The sequence below is a fragment of the Peromyscus maniculatus genome, chromosome 21 (assembly GCF_049852395.1).
Source record: "Peromyscus maniculatus bairdii isolate BWxNUB_F1_BW_parent chromosome 21, HU_Pman_BW_mat_3.1, whole genome shotgun sequence".
NCBI lineage: Eukaryota > Metazoa > Chordata > Mammalia > Rodentia > Cricetidae > Peromyscus > Peromyscus maniculatus.
Window position 1 is genome coordinate 29017298 of NC_134872.1, and position 21480 is coordinate 29038777.

The window sequence follows — 21480 nt, forward strand, 5'->3', positions numbered from 1 at the left end:
TCGCGTGAGAATTGGTGAAACCAGTAACCTCTAACAGCTCTGCTGTGTGGGGAAGAAATGCATCATGGTACCACTGCTGGGCTTGGTAATGCCTGAGCGAAGGTTTGTCTATTTAGGAAACTTTGAGACCGGAGACCAGAAGAAGACCAAACCAGAAAGTTCTTGGCGAGAACACCGGCCCCTCTCAGGCCCCTCGAGACCTGGTGTGCGATCTTGTCAGCTCCTGGACCACCAGACTGTGACAGTTCCCCCAATAACCCATCCGACTACGGGGCTTACCCCGTCCCCACTGAAGGAGATTGCGCAATGCCATGGCGGCAGCGTCAGGAAGCCAAGTTCCTAGAAGTCACAAAACAAGGTTTTGACATGAGGGGATGTCCCTCCGTAAGAGTTCCCTTCTGGATAAGATACCGAAGGCTCCGTGACAGGGAATTCTTCGGGGGGAAAAAAAAAAAACAATAGGAGGATGAGGGATGGCGAGGGTTCCCCCCACCCCTAAAGAAATCTATCAGTACAATAGCACTGTTGACGGTGAAAAGCAGGCCTCTATCTGGAGTCAAGGCCAGAGCAGCAGACTCCTTGTCCCGCTCACCGGCCTCTGCTGCCCCGTAAGGTCCCAGCCAACGCTGATGCGGATTTTCTTCCTAAGAGCCCAGGGGGATGTTTTTCCCTAAGTGCTTGAAAAAAAGAACAAAGAAAAAGTATCGTTAAGAGGATTTTCCATTCTGTTCCTGGCAGCTGGCTCAGAAAGATGCCCCTGTTCCTGCTGCTCACCTGCCTCCTCACCACCATGGCCCGGGTGTCGCCCATAGGTGAGTCTGTGTCAAGAATTGGATACAGTGTACCTTTTTTTTGTTCCTGTTTGATGTTGTATACAGAATGGTAGGAACTAGATGAGGAGGCCTAAAATACTGGCCCTCTGGTTGTGTAAAAAAGTCCTCAACCTACAAGGATATGGGCCGTGAGAATTTTTGCTGCCTGTTACTTTACCCTCCTGCCTGAGTGTCCTGAAATTCCACAGCTCTTTTGTCTCTAACCCTTCCTATGAGTTAAATAGTGCTTGGAGTACGCGTGAAAAGGAATTCTAATCTCTTTCTAGAGTAAGCACTTTAGGCTTTCAGCTTTAAGCATGGAAATAATTTTTTTCTTTTAGGCATGAGGGTAGGGCCTTTTCCTTAATGAGTAAAAGGGACCGAACGTTCTGTCCCTGGAAAGGGTAAAGATCTGGATAAAACGTTTATTAAGTTTGACCTTTAAAAATATGAGTGACTCTTTGCACAGACCAAGCAATTCTTACGCTGTTTCTCTCAGGCTTGGCAGAAAACTGGCCAGCGAGGATCCTTCTGGGCACGTCTGAGCAGCTCAGTATGTGACTGGCCTAGATTTGTCTCTCTGAGGTAACTTGGGCCATGCTCTGTCACCTTTAAGAATATACATTAAAAACAAGTTTGAGCCCTGAGGAGACGTGAAAGCTACATGTAAGGCAATGTTCTGGATGGGATCCTGGGACAGGCAACCAGGTAGATAAAAACCAAGACAAGGTGAATGACTCTAGGCTTGAGTTAATACTATACAAGCGTGCCTCACTGACTGGAACACAAGAAAGGAGAGGAGAGCTGGGTGGTGGTGGCACACGCCTTTAATCCCAGCACTCGGGAGGCAGAGCCAGGCGGATCTCCGTGAGTTCGAGGCCAGCCTGGGCTACGGAGTGAGTTCCAGGACAGGCACCAAAACTACACAGAGAAACCCTGTCTCAAAAAATCAAGAAAAATCAAAGAAAGAAAGAAAGGAAGGAAGGAGGGGAGGGAGGATGTAAGAATCAAGGGAGGGGAGCTTCCAGACACAGCAAAGGTAGAGGGCTGCAGAGACTACGATCTGGACAGTGTAGTGCTCACTGGTATACCAGCCCCCAGGATGATAAGATGGGGACACAGATGTGTCTGCTCGCGTCCTGTGGTTGGTCCTTGTACAGGAGCCAGGATGCTCCCAGTGTCCTGGCGAGCCACCGAACCTTCCAGCAGGTAGGGGGGCTTTGAGGGGAACACACGGGGCTGTTCTCTTTCAAGCCCAGAGATTGCATGAGCTAGTTAGGAGGCATTTGTAGAACACCACATTCTTGGCTCCACATTGAGACTAAAGACGGGAGTGGACGCAGAATGACCACTTGCAAAGAGTGCGGAAGCATTTACTGTTAGAACACAGCCAGTGACTGCGTTCGTGGGACGTCCTGTGTGGGATTGCGCAGCTGGTGGCGGGTCAGTTTCTCTTCTTCATGCCGCCGTTCCTCCACCACGGGAAGGCAACTGAACTCTTCACCAGTGTAAGAAACGACCTTTAACTTCAAGGAAAACTTTAGAAATCACGGAAGAGTCATAACAGGAGCTGCTGTGGATGCCATTAAAGGTTGGGCGACTAACCATTTCTTGTCAAATTAGAGCCAAGCAGATGAGTGGGATGTCTCTATGGGTTTACAATCACCTGGTGGAATTGCTCTGGAAGCCTTGCTTGGCCAGAGAGCCACAGCCAGCAGGGCAGAGGAGGAGATTTTTCCCTTGGAGAGGTGAGGGAATTTGGGGACATTTCCTCCTCTTTGGAGAACACTGAATTGCCAGCTAGCACTCAGCCAGGACAGATTAAGGATGCTTTAAAGACTTTGGGAAGAACCACAGAACTTGAAGAGAAGGTTGCTTGTACCGCCTACAGCTCTGCAAATGTCGTTTCCAGAAAGTTCAATGTCCTAATCACTTCTTTCTCCAGACTGTCCAGTTATTTCCCGCATCCACTTGCCAGGCTGCTGTGTATTGAAAGCAGCCGGCTGTGTGCCTCGGACCTTTTCCCTTTCCATGGAATGAGCTCTCCACATTCTTTATTCGGTCCAACTTCACACGGATGCAAGATGCTGACTGTCGTTTTCACAAAAGTCATTCAAGGCCTCTCTCCTTTCTTTTCTTTTTTAATTTCCCAAAACGGGGAGCTAACTGCACCCACCGTAACACAGTCTCTCCCGTGACTGGATAGCTCACCTGCAACATGCTTTTCCGTAATCATCTGTCCTTATCTTTATATCAAAATACCTGACTCCTCCTACACTTGATCCACTTGGTATATTGATTTATTTTTCTCATTCTTTTGTTCATTCATTCTGGTGCTGGTTGGAATGCAGGGCCTCTTGCACACCAAGCTCAGGCTGGAACACTACCAGGCATGGCACAGACTTTTAATCCCAGCACTAAGGAGACAGAGACGGGGATTCCTGGGGCTCACTCGCCGGACAGCCTAGCCTAATCCATGGGCCCCAGGCCAGAGAGAGACCCTGTCTAAAGAAAGCAAAGTGAATGGCTCCTAAGGAAGGATGCCTGAAATTGATATCTAGCTACACCCAACACACACACATACACCACATATACACATGACACACCCACTTTTTGTTTGAAAAATCAAAATGTAAGACCGAGGTGGATGTAGCTGTTGGCCTTGTGACCTGAAACGCCACCAGGTGTCTCTGAGACCCCTCTCCCTCCCAGCCCTAGATCCTTGTTCCGCTTACGTCAGCCTGAATGAGCCCTGGAGGAACACTGACCACCGGTTCGACGAGTCTGAAAGCCAACCCCTTTGCGACAACCATATGGATGGGGAGTGGTATCGCTTCACGGGTATGGCCGGAGATGCCATGCCCACCTTCTGCATACCAGAAAATCACTGCGGGACCCACGCACCTGTCTGGCTCAATGGCAGCCACCCGCTGGAAAGTGATGGCATCGTGCAACGCCAGGCCTGTGCCAGCTTCAAAGGGAACTGCTGTCTGTGGAACACCACGGTGGAGGTCAAGGCCTGCCCTGGAGGCTACTACGTGTATCGGCTGGCCAAGCCCAGCGTCTGCTTCCACGTCTACTGCGGCCGTAAGTTCCTTCCCGGGCTCTCTTCCTTCCCCAGCAAGGCCACAGAGGGAGTGAAAGAGAAAAAGCACCATTTGAATCCAAGTTATTGTGACCCAGCTTTGTTTTGTGTTTGTTCGTTCAAGCATTATAGAATTAGAAGTGATAGATTTCCAAGAGCCCTCTGTTGCCTACCTGTTGACCCATGATCAATAGGTGGACAGACAGATGCCCAGACAGCCACACGGTGCTCACTGTCATTGCTTTTCAGAAATGATAGACAATGGGAAGAGGCAATGGGACATCGATAATACCTTTCAGCTTATTTCTCTGTCGCTAATGCCATCAAAATCCGGGGACTTTGCAAACATCCTTGATGGCAGAGCTCAAACCCAGGGCCTCACAGAAGCTGGTATCTGCAGCTCCTGTGTTCACTTTGGAGATTCCACGGTGAAGCATGACCTCCCTCTTAGTCCCTAGCTCACAGGCAGTGATGTTTCTAACTTGCTGAAGTCCTCCGGCCACCAGTGGGCCACTCCCACTCTGGAGCTGGGAGTCTGTTATCTGAAAGGTCCAAAGCTGCCCCCTGAGCAGCTGATCTCTCCCCACTGGGTGATGCAGCCCTGAACCATGAGAAATGTCAGGATAGAGTTCTGGGAATTTGGAGGCCATGGCTGAAGAGGAGACTACTCAAAAGAGAGGGCCCCCTGAGTCTCCCACTCACAGAAGGAAATCGTTGTTCTTCCATAGATTTTTATGACATCTGTGACGAGGACTGCCATGGCAGCTGCTTGGACACCACCGAGTGCGCATGCGCTCCGGGAACCTCGCTGGGCCCAGATGGACAGACATGCTTTGGTAAGAATTACTCACCAGGGGGAAATGAGCACTCAGGAGCGAAGAGACCAGTCAGGGACCTGCTGCCAGCCCAGTTAGTCTGAGCATTTACAACTGAGCTTGTCACCATCGGTCACAACTAAAGTGCGTTACAAGCTCATGCTGTCATCAGGGCAGTCTGGAATCACACTGCTGGTTCTAGTGGCCGCTGGTCCCTTGTGGTTATGGAGCCATTGAAAGGAGCGTGCCTGAGGATCTGAATCTTAATTTTACTACGTTTTAATATAAAAACTGACTTTTGATTCAGCCATTGGCAAACGAAAAATGCCTGGGATAACTTGAATGACTAAATTTTGTCTGTTTTTATTAACTGTAAGTACAAATTAAATGTATCTGCTGAAAAATTGGCATCTATTAAGGTGTGGTGCATTCCTGTAACTCTAGCGCTGAGGAGGCTGAGGCAGGAAAATGGTGAGTTCAAGACCACCCTGAGCTACATAGACAAGACTGTCTCAAAAAAAAAAAAAAAAAAAAAAGGAAGATTTGACATTCAAATTGAAATGTGTTATAAAGTCATTTCAAAGTAGGTTCCAAAAACATGTATTATTTTCTTATGCATATTTCCTTTAGGTAAATATAAAAATTCAAACATTGGTTTTTCAAGACAGACTTTCTTCGTGTGGTCTTAGCTGTCCTGGAACTCAGTCTGTAGACCACGCTGGCTTCAAACTCAGAGATCTACCTGCCTCTGCCTCCCAAGTGCTGGGATTAAAGGTATGCGCCACCACCGCCCAGCAGTGCAAATATATTTTTATTTATTGGCTTTTTCTTTTTGTAATAAAGATGGCATGCCATCACACCTATCTCTTCCTGACACTGTTTATTGCTTGGACATCTTTGCCTATTAAAAGCCCCAAGTTCCTATTAAGTGCCAACAGCTTCAGCAAGATGACGGTAGGCAGACTTCTGGTTTATGTACACAGGTCAATTTTAGTTTATGTTTAGTTTTTGCATAAATGAAACAGTTTTAAATTTTTGTTCCATTTATTTACTGTGTATATATGCTGGTTTTCATGTAAATGAAACAATTTTAGACTTTTGTTCCACTCATTTACTGTGTCTATCTGTAGGTCAAGGACAACTTTCCAGAGATGGGTCTCTCTTTCCATCCAGCTGGTCCCAGGATCAAACTTAGGTGGTCAGGGTGGGCACCAAGCGCTTTTAACCACTGACCTAGCCTAACAGTTTTAATCATTTCTTTAATTAGTTTTTTTTTTCAGGCAGAAGGGAGAGAGTAAGAAAATCACAAAGCAGATACACATGTACCCAGATGTAACTATAGTTAAAATTTGTTTCCATTTTTTTTTAAATGAAAATAGAGGGCTGGAGAGATGGCTCAGAGGTTAAGAGCACTGACTGTTCTTCCAGAGGTCTTGAGTTCAATTCCCAGCAACCACATGGGGGCTCACAACCATCTGCATTGAGATCTGGTGCCCTCTTCTGGCCTGCAGACATATATGCAGACAGAACATTATATACATAATAAATAAATAAATCTTTTTTTAAAAAAGATGAAAATAGAATTTTGATGTTCAAACCAAGCCATCTTGCTGGACTCCACCATCCTCTGCCATCCCCTGGGGTTGGCTGCATGCTTGAACGTCAGCCTGTTTCCTTCCCACCCCATCTCTAGGTTTTATTATTGCTGTGTGGATGCCCCCCACTGTACCATACAGAATTATTCTATCTGTACCGAAAGTTAGCATACAAACGACTCCCCACTCCATATGCAACATTTTCTCTAGGGTGTAAACACGCAGATGGAATTGCTAGAGGTCAAGATTCCTACACTGGCTAAAAATAGCAGCCCTGTGTAACGGTAGCCTAAATAAGTAGAAGTTAATTTCTTCCTCACATTAAAAAATAAAAATCAAAAGAAAAAGCAGTCCCGAGGGTAAGGAGGCCAGGAGGAAGCCTTAGCATGGGTGTGGCCACACCTGCTGCCCGGAAGCTGCTGGCCTCCCACCCTCCCTGGTGCAGGTAGTGGAGAGGAGGTCAGGGCCCAGTTACAATCAGGCTCTAGGCAGGCCTAGTGGTACACAGCTGGAATCCCAGCCTTGGAATGTGGAAAAGGGAAGACCAGGAATTCAAGACCAGCCTCTTCTGCATGGTGCATTCTGGGCCATCCTGGGCTACATGTGATTCTCATCTTATCTACTGTAGTTTTTACTTCTGCCAACTATACATGTTGGCTTCTTTTCAGTTGTGATTTCTTTGGTTCCTTTTATTTCTTCCATTTTCTTCTAGTTTAAAAAAAATCGTGTATGGTTTTCTGGATTATTCTTTTACTACCAGTTCAAAGCCTCCAGTTATCTTGCCTGTCCTCTTTCATGGTGAGCTGTCTGCAGTGTTTTACGTCAAACCCTCATCTAGCATCAGGGGTTTCCTGTGGCTCTCCACCCTTCCCACCTGCTCCGAGGATGCTCTACTCCAGAGCAGTTTTCCAAGTGTGTCTGTAGAAGTTCAGGCCCGGCTGCACATCAGTTTCTCAGATCAAGATTCTCCATCCCGAGTGGGAAGTGTAGATCCATGCTTCAACCTTGCAGTCCACAGGCCCAGAGTTTCCACTGTGTGAACGTGGATCTCTCTCCCTTTGAGCCTCCAGCAGGGAGCCTCCTAACTACTGTTGTAGTTTAAAAATGGCAGGAAGGAGTCACACCATTCAACAGGGCCCATGTAGGAGGTTTATTGAGGGAAGGGGAGAGGAGAGGCAGAGAAGGGGGCAGAGACCGGTCTCTGGAGAGAGAGAGAGAGAGAGAGAGAGAGAGAGAGAGAGAGAGAGAGAGAGAGAGAGAGAGAAGGAGGTATACAAGGCCCGTACAGGAAGCATAGTGAATGAGCACAGGAGGTGTTTTTAGTGTCTGCAGCTGAGGTATATCCTGTCAGGGCCCTGAGGGCAGGCCAGTACAGACGCCTAAATGCTGACAATTGCTACCTGCAGCCGAGTTCTACTCTAAATTATGTTGAAATATGTACTAGTTCTTCTTGTTAACTATAATGAATTAGCTGACACTCGGTAGGTTATACAGAAAAAGAAGCTTACTTCACAATTCAAGGAGGGTCAGTGGTACATTGTCAACACTGACTCAGCTCCAGGGAAGGCCTGGTGGGAGATGGTATACCAGGAATACAAGCAAAAACAGGAAGGCGGCGAGAACAGGGGTCCCACAAGAGCCACATTAGTCACCTCCAATGGCAGTGTTCCCGACCACCCCACTAGGCCTTGCCTCTTAAGGACCTGCCCACCACTTCATCACATCATACTGGGGGCCAAACTTCCAATACGTGAACCTTAGGGCTTGCTTAAACCATACCCAAACCCTAAGAGGGAGGCCTATTCCAGGGCTCTGGGTGTTAGGTGGAGCTCCGCCCAGCTCATCTCCTTTCCTGGGCCCAAAACCATGTTCTGATCTACTGTGAGCATCTTAGCTCCAGCCCTTGGCTCACATCCTGAATCCAGGTTCCTTCCAAGGAAATAAGACACACTTTACTCTCAGCTTCCTTTCCTCTGTAGGAGAGAAAAGACATTTATTGTCCATTTTATGTTTTTTACAACAAAAATCCATAGCTCATCAGATGTTTTATAGACTGAAACTATTTCTTAAATATAATATGAAAATATTTCAAAAGAAATTTTTTTTTGAGACAGGCTATCACTATGTAGCCCTGGTTTTTGTAGAACTCACTATGTAGACAAGTCTGGCCTCCAACTCACAGAGATCCACCTGTTTGTGCCTCCCAAGTGCTGGGGTTAACGGTATGCGCCACCACCACACGCAGCTGAGACAATTTCAATTTTTAAAGTCAGCTTTTGAGGGTGGTTTGTCACGCAGTAACAGAAGAGACTGTCTCTCACACTATTTTGCTAGATATTTCCTTCTGCACTGTAAGCTCCTTTATATTTAAAACAAAATATAATTTTATAACCTTGCATTTAACAATTTTTCATGACCTCATTGGAGAAAGAGGAATTCATAAAAACAAATAAGTTTACCCAGCACACAAAAGGAACCTCATCCCTCCCAATAGCCTTACCTTATTACATTTCTGTATTTATTGTGCATGCATGCCCATGTGCCAGGCTGTGCATGTGAAGGTCACAGGACAACCTCCGGATGTCAGCTCTCAGCCTCCACCGTGTGTGTCCTGCTCAAATTCAGGCTGTCAAGGTTAGCAAAAAGTGCCTGTATCGGCTGAGCCATCTTGCCAGCCCCATAGTTCTACCCTGAAGGATAGGAACTCACAGGTACTCAGGCACCTTCTGCTCGACTACTGATGGACAAACAGCTTGGCTGGGGAGACCAGGCCTGTCGATGTGTCCATGCTGATTCACAGCAGGGGACAGGAGTATCCAACAGCTTCTGAGAAGAGGTGGGGATTGGGTCCAGGGGCTGGGGACGGCTATGGGGCAGTGACTTGATTTCCCTTCTACAGATGAAGACGAATGTGAGCAGAACAATGGTGGCTGTAGCGAGATCTGCGTCAACCTCAAAAACTCACACCGCTGTGCGTGTGGGGTGGGCCGCGTGCTGAGGAGCGATGGGAAAACTTGTGAAGGTAAGACTGGGTCAGGAGGGGAGGCAACATTTGGGAAGCTGCCCTGGCGGTAGAGGCGAATAACAGTTTGTCAGCAGAAGGAAAGTGACAAGGGGTTCGTGGGTACCGGGCGTGCTTAAGCTGTGGGCAGAATTCAGTATTGATTTCGTCTTCAAGACTGAAGAGGACTGGGTTTTTGCAAGAAGTGGAACGCTGTGGGGAAACTAACATGGAGTAATACTCATTTTTCTCAGACTTCAGTGTGCCCACCAATCCCATAGGATCTTGTTAAGGTGCAGATTCGGACTGAGTGGTGTGGGGTCAAGCTGAGGTGACTGTGTGTCTAGATAATGCATTACTAGGTGCCTGAGGCTGCTGGCAAGAAGCTCCCAGAGGAGTGGCGGGGAGCAGAGCATGCTCTGCAGCTCTCAACTTTCCTGGGCCTGAGACTGGCCTCCCACCCAGCCCCCACCGGATGGGGAAGTCTGCTTCAGCAGGCTGGGATGGGGCCTCAGAACTTAGAATTTTAACAACGTCCATGGGTGATTCTTATTGTCTTAGAAATTTGAGAAACTGCTTTTACACGGAGTCATGTTTTCCTTTGTGTTGGGGGAGATTCGTATATTTTAGAGATAAGATTATTTACTTAAAATTTTTAGTCTTTTATTTTATTTTATGGATGTGAGTATTTTGCCTGCCTGCATGTATGTATAGCATACATGCATGCCTGGTGTCCACAGGGGTCAGAAGAGGGTATTGGATCTCCTGGAACTGGAGTTACTGACGGTTATGAACCACCATGTGGATGCTGGGAACAGAAAAACAAGTGCTCTTAACACTGATCCAGCGCTCCTGTCCCCAAATAATCTACCTTTTTAAAAAAAAGATTCATTTCTTTTTATGTGTGTGGGTATTTTGTCTGCATGGATGTCTGTGCACCATGTGCATATCTGGTGTTCAAAGAGTCCAGGAAAGTGTGTCAGATCACCTGTAACTAGAGTTACAGATGGCCGGGCGGTGGTGGCGCACGCCTTTAATCCCAGCACTTGGAAGGCAGAGGCAGGTGGATCTCTGTGAGTTTGAGGCCAGCCTGGCCTACAGAGCGAGATCTAGGAAAGGCGCAAAGCTACACAAAGAAACCCTGTCTTGGAAAAAAAAAATAGAGTTACAGATGGCTGTGAGCTGCCATGTGGGTGCTGGGAATCCAACCCAGGTCTTCCGGAAGAGTGGCCAGTGCTCTTAACCACTGAGCCACCTCCCTAACCCCCTTGTCTACTTTTAATAACAGAGATGCTGTGTGTACATGGCTTAGTAACCAAAAACTTATTGATGTATTTCAAGGAGTCGAAATGAAATTGTCTATTATTACCCTCTTACTTCCTAATTGATATACATTTCACATAGTTATGGGATACTAGGTATGATTCAGCAATCTGCCACTGTTTTGTGGGACTCAGGTCATGTGCTTGTTACAGCTACAGGGACACTATATCTGTTTTCACAAATCTGAGTTCCCCTAATGTTCTCTGCAGAGTACCATGGAGAGGTAATGGCATAGTTGTTATTATTTACAGAGGACACACGATTTGTCCTTCAGGAGAATTGAACTTGTGTATTAATAGAGCTGTAATTTCTATATTAAAATTTGTTGTATTCTCGGCACATTCAAGATAATAAAATACCATTCCAAAGAGAAAAATTATGAGTCGTGTCCAACAAAGTCTGCATTATTAATGCAGGGAACGTTAACTGGAGCACAAAATTGCTGTCCTTATAACAAGGCTAAATTATTTTAAATTTTATTGAATAAGGATAATGTGTGGAATCTTCCCTAAATCTTAATAATTTTGTGTAATAATTTTTGCATATGTGAATAGTAATAAAATACTCCTTGAAGAACATTTGTAATTATTTATGAGCACTTTATTGAGACTATTATGGTTAATACTCATATAACCTTAAAACCTAATAACCATAACTGAAAAAATTTAGCAAATGATAAAAATTTTATGTGTCCATATGAGCAATACTTTAGGAATACTGTTTCTATTTATAACATTTAACTTTTTTTGAAAGGCTAAATGTATTTGTTTCTTTAGTGTGGCTATTAAATGGTTATGGCTTTTTTAAAAATTAATTATACTTTTAAATTTTTAAGTAAATTTGAATAGTTTATGGTATAAGTAGGAAAACAGAGAAAAGTAAAGAGGGAAATGCAAATGATCCTCAATCTCTGTTGCTAGGTGTTTCCACTCTGAACATTTCTCCCCATCATCCCCAGGGGCTGAAATCCTTCAAGGCAATTTAGATTTTTTGGTCTATTTTTCATTTTGCATTTTTAGATCTGAAAATGCCCAGTGTGATCAGTTAGGGTTACCCCTTCATCTTACAAATATTGAAATTGCAATTTAGGGAAATAAAATGACTTCAGAAAGGTCATTTTGCAGGTGGAAGCAGCAGGGTGCTGACTGAGCGTGGTGAGCACCTCGGTGATCCCCAGCATCGAAGGATCCCCAGCCTTCTATTAGAAAGGAAACCACATGCTAATGTTGGTATTTTTGTTTTGAGAGAGAGGCTCTCTTTATGTACCCTCAGCTGGCCTGGAACTTGATATGTAGACCAACCCGCCTCTGCCTCCAAAGTGCTGGGATTAAAGACGTGTGCCACCACTGCTCGGCCTTACTCAATCTCTTTTTATCCATCAATATGTCTATAACATTTTAACTTATATGAATATATTAAATGGTACAACAGTTAAGAAATGGCTTTGGGGTCTTGGTCATAAATATTCATGACCTCACTCTAATCATGAGGAAAACAACAGAAAAACATGGGAGAGCCGGGCGGTGGTGGCGCACGCCTTTAATCCCAGCACTCGGGAGGCAGAGCCAGGCGGATCTCTGGGAGTTTGAGGCCAGCCTGGGCTACCAAGTGAGTCCCAGGAAAGGCGCAAAGATACACAGAGAAACCCTGTCTCGAAAAAAAAAAAAAAAAAAAAAAATGGGAGAAAGTGAGAGACACTCTACAAAATGCCTGGAGCGCCTGGGAAGTGTTGCTGTGGATGGAGGGTCAGGTCCCTCTTGGCGGTCACAGCCTTTAATGGGTGTTGTCTGGGTTTACCTCGTGTTTCACTTGCCACATTAGAGCACAGGCATTCTGCCATGGATCCAGAATCGTGTCTGGTGATTAACGCTAGGATTCCTGCAGCAGAGGGTCTCATGGTGACTCGTTTTTTTGTTTTGTTTTTTGTTGGTTCCCTCTGCAGACATTGAAGGATGCCACAATAACAATGGCGGCTGCAGCCATTCTTGCGTTGGTTCTGAGAGGGGCTACCAGTGCGAGTGTCCCAGGGGCTTGGTGCTGTCTGAAGATAACCACACCTGCCAAGGTAGACATGACCTCTATGCCTTACTCAATGAGATATCCGTAAATTCATTAACGTGACCTTGTCAAAGTTAAAGTACAGACTGCAAGGTTTGACTCCCTGTGGATCCACACACCCTCCCCCACTCGACCTTTGCCCTCCCTCCTCCAAGACTGTCAGATTCTTATCTTTCAGAACACTGACTCTCTGAGCACTGTGAGTTCCTGAGTCACCATTCCGGAATCATTCAGAACACCCCTGCAGGGTGGGACGGCCATATCTGTAAATTCAGCACTTGGGGGGTGGAGACCAGAGCCCTGCCTGAGAGCGAGGCCAACCTGAACTGCACAGTGAGACCTTGTCTGAAAAACAGACAGGAGTGAAAGAAAGTCTCTCTCTCTTTTTTTAAGTCAAAAAAAAAAAAAAGCTAACTTTCCTTTGCTGCTTGCCTCTGAGTGCTCTGATTTCTATAGCCAACGGTACAATTACTGCTCACTTAGGAAGTATTGACCCAGTCCTTATTCAACAGTTTCATGGGCCCAAACTAGCTTGAATGATGATGAATAATGGATTCTTCCCCCACTGATATGTTCTGAGAACTGTGTTCTAGTTCTTGGTGTCTGGGATAATAATTCCAGCAGCCAGCAAACACTGACCAAGCTCCCGTTTCTGATTTCTTCATGGGTCTCACGGCTGAGCTGTGTGCTCACAGGTGGGGGTGGGCAGGGAGTGGGGGGGGGAGGAGAAGGACCGAGTCTCCTTCAGGGTTTTTGCAGGGTCACAGGACATGAGGGCAGGGATGCTACAGAAGAGCAAACTCTTTTTATTATTACATTAAAGTGGAATTTATAGTCAGAGTTTGCCGTTTATTGAGTCGCTCAAGGACAATTTGGAAGGCTTCCAGAGTGCAGGAACACTGTTGATCACCTGTTTAATGGAGCAGCAATTAATGGTCAAGACACAGCAGGTCTGTTGTGCCGTTTAGACCCATGTCAGCAGTGCCTTTCCTGGGTTGGCATTAAAGTTCATCCTTGGGGTGTCTCACTCCATGGAACCACGCCAGCCACACTTTGAACAGGCGTTTGTTGAGATGAAGCTTAATCACACTATTTCCTGCTAAAAGGAACATGTGATTTGAGGAGCATCATTAACCATAATCTTGGGAGCTAGTGATCCCAATTGTGTTCATCAATTTGCTTCAAGCCCTTTCCTGGAGGAAGGAACAGAAAGTGCAGGTTGTGTGATGGAGAAAGTACTCCCCTAGAAGCCTTCCCCCCAAGCCAGGTTTCGTGTTCTAACAGAATCCCCTCTCTCTCACAGTCCCCGTGTTGTGCAAGTCCAACGCCATTGAAGTGAGTGTCCCCAGGGAGCTGGTTGGTGGCCTGGAGCTCTTCCTGACCAACAACTCCTGCCGAGGAGTGTCCAATGGCACCCACGTCAACATCGTCTTCTCCCTCAAGACCTGCGGCACAGTGGTTGATGTAGGTTCCCCAGGGGACACTTAGGGAATGACCCAAGTTCTCTACTTGGGAAGGCAGTTGACAGAGGGCGTAAAGTGTGGCTTGTGTCAATGAGATAGGTTCCCACAAAAGAACTGAGCTCCAAACATCCTCTGCCCTGCACCATGGTCCTGGAACCGTGAGGTATGGAATGGAATAACTCAGCCATCCCTGTTCTTACACAGCCCTGAGCAACCTGTATGCAAGGTGTTTTCCTACATCAGCTCCAGTGGTACCAAGAGGCAGGATCCACCCTCTGTGGCCAATTATTTGGAGATTGGGGATGATAGGGACCAAAGGGCTGGTGGTTCATTTGTGACAGGCTGAGGTTAAAAGGTTTATGGTTTGTTTTTGTTTTTTTTCCAAAACATGCTCACTCCCTCATACTGGAAACTCAGAGGATTCCTCCCTGTTAGGAAGCTCACCGCAGTACTGAGATGTCAACACATAAAATATAAATAAGGGAGCCGGGCGGTGGTGGCACTCGTCTATAATCCCAGCACTCGGGAGGCAGAGGCAGGCGGATCTCTGTGAGTTCGAGGCCAGCCTGGTCTCCAAAGAGAGTTCCAGGAAAGGCGCAAAGCTACACAGAGAAACCCTGTCTCGAAAACAAACAAACAAACAAAAAAAAAAAATGTAAATAAGGGCTGGGCTGTCTGACACATGACAGAGACTCCAGGAGTCCATGAAAAGGATGTCTGGCCTAGATGTGGGTAGAAGTGTGTGTAGCTCCCACAAGCAAAGAGGCAAAGAACCTTTTGATGGGAAACACAGGAGCAGAATCTTAAGGGATTCTCCAGGTCCATGCTAGGGAAAATTCCTTGCAGCCTCCCCTGCAAGGAATCCTCACCAGAAAAGGACATGGGGTAGAGATTGCTTCCGAAGGCCTGGCTTGTGTGGTAGGGAGAAATCGCAGGTTTGAGTCCACAAAAAACGGGATTCAGCTGGGGCCTGTGATCCGGCAGTGTGCAAGATGGATCATGTACAGAGGACTGCTTACAGGTCAGTGCAGAGGCCTTAGTGATCATTTATGAGTCCTGAGAAGTGAGTCAGAGGGCTGATCGCTGCGGGTGAGATTCAAGGTAGCTACTGAGGAACAGGGGTTCCCCACTGAGGCAAGCTGTGTGGATTGTTTCTGTGGATAACCTGATAGAATAGCCCGTAACTGGCAGTACCACTCCCAGGGAAAACAGCTGAAAATCCTCAGCACCAGTGTGGGTGCAGATTCGGGATGAAGCCAGGGATACTTAGAAACAGTGAAATCCTAAGTCTGGAATTCCTGCCGAGAGAGCATGTGGTGCTGTCCTCTTCTGGATGCCAGAGCTTGGGATTTGCTGGCTATCTCCCTAGATCAGTTTTCATGCCTAATGCCCCGGAGGGATGCCTGGGCCAACCAAGAAGTAGCCAGCATGCTGGCTTAGTCTGACTGTCTTACCGGCACAGGTGGTGAATGACAAAATCGTGGCCAGCAACCTCGTGACAGGTCTGCCCAAGCAGACCCCTGGGAGCAGCGGGGACATCATCATTCGGACCAGCGAACTGCTGATCCCTGTGACCTGTGAGTTTCCACGACTGTACACTATCTCTGAAGGATACGTGCCCAACCTGCGCAATGCGCCTCTGGAAATCAGGAGCCGAAACCACGGCATCTTCCCCTTCACGCTGGAGATATTCAAGGACCACGAGTTCGAGGAGCCGTACAGGGAGACTCTGCCCACACTCAAGCTTCGCGACTCACTCTACTTCGGCATTGAGCCCCTGGTGCACGTGAGCGGCCTGGAGAGCCTGGTGGAGAGCTGCTTCGCCACGCCCACTGCCAAGATGGATGAGATACTCAAGTACTACCTGATCCAGGATGGGTGAGCACTGCCTCGCTCTGTGTGTGTGTGTGTGTGTGTGTGTGTGTGTGTGTGTGTGTGTGTGATATTATATATTATATTTTCATAATAAATAACTATATTTACTAATAACAAATGATAAAAATTTAATTGCAATTATTCTATTTTTAAAATTATTACATAATTTTTAATAAGCAGATTTGAGATACAACTGAATTTGATCATAAAACAGAGTGAATAATTTTATACTTGAAATGCCTACGGAATGCCTAGGAAGAAGTTCAATGGGGCCACTAGAAATGTGTGGTAGTCTCAAGAACAAAGTCAGAACTACAGGTAAAGGAAGTGTGACAAGGATGGGCTAACTTGCTCAGAGGGACCAGAAGTCAGGGAGAAGGAGGGCTGTTGGAGACACTGAGCCAGTAACGTAGACTCCACTTTCGTGAAGTTTGATCGTGGGAACTGGGAAAATGGCTCAGTGCATGAAGAGCCTGTCACAAGGATGAGGACCAGATCCCCAGAACCCAGAAGTCCACTGCACCTGGGTTAAACAGTCTACCTAATCTATGAGTTCCAGGCTCTGTGACAGACCCTGTCTACCTAATCTATGAGTTCCAGGCTCTGTGACAGACCCTGTCTACCTAATTTATGAGTTCCAGGCTCCATGACAGACCCTGTCTACCTAATCTATGAGCCCCAGGCTCAGTGACAGACCCTGTCTACCTAATCTATGAGTTCCAGGCTCCATGACAGACCCTGTCTACCTAATCTATGAGCCCCAGGCTCAGTGACAGACCCTGTCTACCTAATCTATGAGCTCCAGGGTGAGAGATTCTGCCTCAATGATTAAGGTGGAGAGAGACTGAGAAAAACACCTGACATTGACCTCTCACCTCCACACATGCACACGTGTGTACCCACATGGACACATGCATACACCCATTTGAACATGAACATACATCACACATACATACACACAAAAATAAAAGTAAGAAATGAAGTTGGTAGTGTTGCAAAGAGAAGAAATTCTTGGTTGATTCTGGGGAATAAATATTGAGATTTCGGTGGCGTCACTGAAAGGTTGGGGTTTGTAGGTATGTGGTGGTATCAATAAAAATCTAACTGCTCCCCAAATTCCTATCAAGGTTTTGTTCTTCCTTGGCCTAAATGGCCGCTGGGACACATCTCCAGTGGTCAGGAACTGCAGCCTACTGAATGGGAGAAGGGTCGAGTGTGTGCCCCACAACATTTCTCCGGTTCTTCCCTTCCCTTATTGGCCCAGTTCCCCTGGAAGTTTCTAGTCTGCTTCAGCTTCTAGTTTTCCTCTCACCACAGCTCCTTCTCAGGCTGCTCTCAGTGCCTTGAATAGTGGGTTCGGAGTCCTTGGTGCATTGAGATCAGCTTAGAGGCAGATGCTTTTACACTCGCTGGGGATGAGTCACCTACTGTCTCAATGCTGGGGAAATCTGCTTATCTACATGCTATTTGGACTCCAGGTGAAGGACTGTTACCTTCTGTTAGATAGCTCAAAGAAGCTGTACTGTTTCCCCCTTGATCCTTAGTACATACAAGAGAGAAAAATCTCTCTCTCTCTGTGTGAGCACTCATGTACATGCACACATGCACAAAGATACAAAATGGGACAAATCACACAAAAGTAGTCTTGGCTTCTCAGGAGAAAATGTGCACTAATACCTAAAACCACAGCTTTAGCATGTCAGTTAATGTGTCCCTTCTCCAGCTGACCATGACAGGAACCTCATAGCAATGTGTCAAACTGACCTAAGACAAAGACCACGGACTGTGAAAGGGCAGCTTGCTGTTACATTTGGGAAAAGAGAAATGAAACCATTTGAGGCCAGTTGTTACCTGAGAAGCTTAAATGTGTATGCACAGATGGCTCATTGCCCTTTGTACCCCCTCTCGGGGCTTGTGTTCCTTATAAGAAATGGGTGTTAAGTTAAAGAAGAGCCTTCTCACACCGGTAACTGTATTAACCCAGATTCCAACAATATATCACCAATAGAAAGACAACCTTAGTAGCCAAGGGTCTCTCTGAAACACATTTTGGTGCTTCTAACACATAAAACCCTTAATCAAGCAAGAAGTACTGTACTCTCTGAGGCTCCATGGATGAAGGATGGGAAGACATGGTACTTAGCCCTACTTAATGAGGTCTGAAGATGCCTTTGCCTGGAAGGGATGCCATTCACCCTTTATTCTCCCAAGGATGGCATGCAGCCCAGCACGCTCCATCCACTTTACCTCTCCCTGGGCCAAATGCCTTAGCCGGGATTGTTTCCTACCCTGTGGAGGGGATCACGTCTGACATGCTATCTGTCCCACTTTCAGCTGTGTCTCCGATGACTCAGTGAAGCAGTACTCATCCCGGGATCACCTAGCAAAGCACTTCCAGGTCCCTGTCTTCAAGTTTGTGGGCAAAGATCACAAGGTAAGCTGAACACCTTTGTCTCACAGCCTCATGCCCGAGCCTTCCTTCTCATTGTCTTGATGTGTTGACATTCCAAGAGCCTGCGGTTAGCTTCTGCTATCCTCTGGGGGAATACAGTTCACCTGGCTATCGAGAAACTTAATGCTCAGACATGTTACAGTTGCCTGCCCCACCCAACTCCTGCATAAAATGGCTGTGCACAGAGAATATTTTAAGACCATAATTTGAAATCTTTGTGGGCAGATAAGGGGGAAAAGCCAATGTTACTGTCAGTTCAACAAATGATTTAGACAGGAATCTCACAGAACGGCAGCAATGGGCTGGGAAGAGACTAGAACTCACAATGCTAATCATAGGACACAATAATATGGAATGTTCCCCATGGAATGTGTGGGAAACAACCAATTACGAAGCCATAGGAAGTGAACAGCGACAGTATAAACTGAATTTTTTTTTGAAGTAAGTTACCTGCTAGTATGCCATGATCATTAACTCAGCATATGACTTTGTCTAAATACACTTTTAGCAATGTCACAAAAACAAAACAGTTTGCTGGGTATGTTTATAGAACATGGTCATAAGAGGGGGAAAGAGGCCCCCAAAGAATCATAACCGGGGGGCTACACTGAATCTATATAGTACAAAATTAAGCAGTTTTTAAAATTATGAACATGAGAAAAGCGGGCATGAAGAAAGTGTCGTAAGAGCATGTGTATGTATGGGTCAAGAGGACAAGGAGCTGGCTGTCCCCGGAGGCTGGGGTTGACCAGATGGAGCTTTTGCTGCTGTTACCAGTGTTGAAACACAGCCCAAACGAAGCACACAGAGCAGTATTCTTTTCCACATAGCCACTAAGGGTCCTTTCAAGCCGTTTTGTTGTCCCAGAACTCCAGCTCAGCAGCTGAACCTGCCCTAGGCAGATCCTTCTGGAAAGGACTCCCTCCTTTACCACAGAAGTCCTTGACCCCAGTGTTACTCCAGCCCAGGAACTGACATGTTAACGTCAGGAGACATGCTTCCCTAAGGCCTCTTCGACATGCCAAAGCTGTGGGCCTAGGTTCTGAGGTCACCCACGTGGCTCCCTCCCAACTTGGCCACATTTCTCAACTTGTAGACTGGACAACTTCCTTTTCCTAAGTCTCACTTTCCTGTCCATAAATACAAGACTGTCACTGCCACCTCAAGTTGTTGCTGCCACGGCCAAGGTGGCACTTGGGGAACATGTGGTACTGTGTGTGGCTCTCAGCCGTCACCTACCGTGACAGTTGGCACCCCAGCTTTTCCATCATTACCTTCCTTCCAGGAGGTATTTCTTCACTGCCGTGTCCTTGTTTGTGGGGTTCTGGATGAACGCTCCCGCTGTGCCCAGGGATGCCACCGGCGAGTGCGTCGTGAGGCGGGGGAAGACGAGGACTCTGCTGGGCTGCGGAGCCAGACACTGACGGGCGGCCCCATCACCATTGACTGGGAGGACTAGTCCCTCCCTCCTCTCTGGAATGTCTTCCTAGGTCCTCTGAGCACAGCAGAGAACCTCCCAGAACACCTGGCTTCTTTAAACCATAGACTGTGAGTCTAGACAGTCCCTCCTACCACGTGAAAGGATTGATTAGCTGGTTTTGTCCCTGGCTTTTGTCACTACTGACCCGTGACCTAGGTGGTCTTCAGTTTCTGGGTTTGAAGAACTATGTTGTCCCCATGGAAGGACAGCTTCCTCATGTTCTCTATTTCTTTCTTACAATAAAATACCTCATTTATGGTAAAATGAGGTGCTGGGAATAGAATTCTAATTTAAAAACCTAAAAAGATATATTACTAAAACTATAACTCATGATCTCCTAAATATATAATAATTATGTCCTGAAATTCCAACCCCAATACGGAATATTTATAGGAGAGTTGAAAGTTTATCAATAAAAACAAATTCATAAGATGCTTAAGAACATTGGCTGCTCTTGCAGAGGACCTGGGTTCGATTCCCAGCACCCACATGGTGGCTCACAACTGTCTGTAACTCCAGTTCCAGGGGATCCGATGGCCTCTTCTGACCTCCTCAGGCACCAGACGTGCATGTGGTGTGTAGACATACATGCAAGCAAAACCCTCATACATATGAAATAAAATAAAACAATTTAAAAAATTGCCAGCATGCATGTAAGTGGTTCAATGGCTGGAATGAACTATAAGCAAAACTGAATTTTGGTCCCATATGCCCTGAACATTTATATTCTGTGCCTTTGGTTAGGAAAAGGTATCAAATTATATCATACTCTTACTTTGCAGGTGCTCAATAAATTTTATTGAAATAAATATCATAAACTACAAAGATAAATGTTATCTGTGGTTGAATACGGCTCCTTGATATTCCAGTTAACTCCTGACTTTACAAGATGATCAGTGAAGATTTCTTTTTCTTTCTCAAAGCGGTTGCAATGAACAGTTCCTTCTTTTCTCTTTAATTACCATGTGGGGAGATTGACAATTCTGGTTCAACTTAATGAAATTAGGAAGAGAGGAAGCGGGAAATTCAGGTCAGAGAACAGAAATGCTTCTCTACAAATGGTCAATGGTGACTGTTTTAGACTTTGGGACCTTTTGCTCTCTGTCATCCCTCTCTTTCTCTGATGTTACAGGGTGAGAACAGCTTTAGACAAATAGAAACAAACATAAAAAAGAGATTGTGGCTGTGTTCTCAATGGCCACACAAAAGAGCGGGCCTTGGGCTGAAGCTGGCCTGTGTGACTTTGTTGGCTAATTATGGTCCAGATTGGTGGCCTTCTCAGGGCAACAGGACACCTGCAGAGTGTCACAGGTGGCCCAGGAACAGCAAACAGAGCCTTGGCTGCCTCCATTTAGAGGGTCCACAAGAACTCCTAATCTATGGTCAGTACTGAGGGCCACAGTTTAGGGACTGGCCTGTCACTCCCTGTCAGCTGCAAGCATGTCTTCTAGCCCTAACCAGACACATCTCAGATCTTCAAATGACTCTCACACAGCTACAAGTCTGAGCATACCAACCAGG

General features: G+C 46.3%; 1 protein-coding gene across 1 annotated transcript; it reads left to right on the forward strand.

Moving 5' to 3' along the window:
- Positions 1-496: 496 nt before the first annotated feature.
- Oit3 (oncoprotein induced transcript 3) lies at positions 497-20604 on the forward strand. The gene is made up of 9 exons (XM_006997117.4): positions 497-812; positions 3525-3899; positions 4626-4733; positions 9207-9329; positions 12574-12696; positions 13993-14153; positions 15615-16030; positions 18362-18461; positions 19765-20604. Exons 1-9 carry the CDS (start codon positions 752-754, stop codon positions 19936-19938), a joined length of 1641 nt encoding a protein of 546 aa, XP_006997179.2. The 5' UTR covers positions 497-751; the 3' UTR covers positions 19939-20604.
- Positions 20605-21480: the final 876 nt, after the last annotated feature.

What these genes read in the sequence shown, in the direction of transcription:
- Oit3 (XM_006997117.4), top strand. Translation starts at nt 752, where the DNA reads ATGCCCCTGTTCCTGCTGCTCACCTGCCTCCTCACCACCATGGCCCGG. An exon ending in CCTGCGGCACAGTGGTTGAT is followed by an intron (nt 14,154 to 15,614) that starts GTAGGTTCCCCA and finishes TTACCGGCACAG; the next exon opens with GTGGTGAATGACAAAATCGT. An exon ending in TTGTGGGCAAAGATCACAAG is followed by an intron (nt 18,462 to 19,764) that starts GTAAGCTGAACA and finishes CCTTCCTTCCAG; the next exon opens with GAGGTATTTCTTCACTGCCG.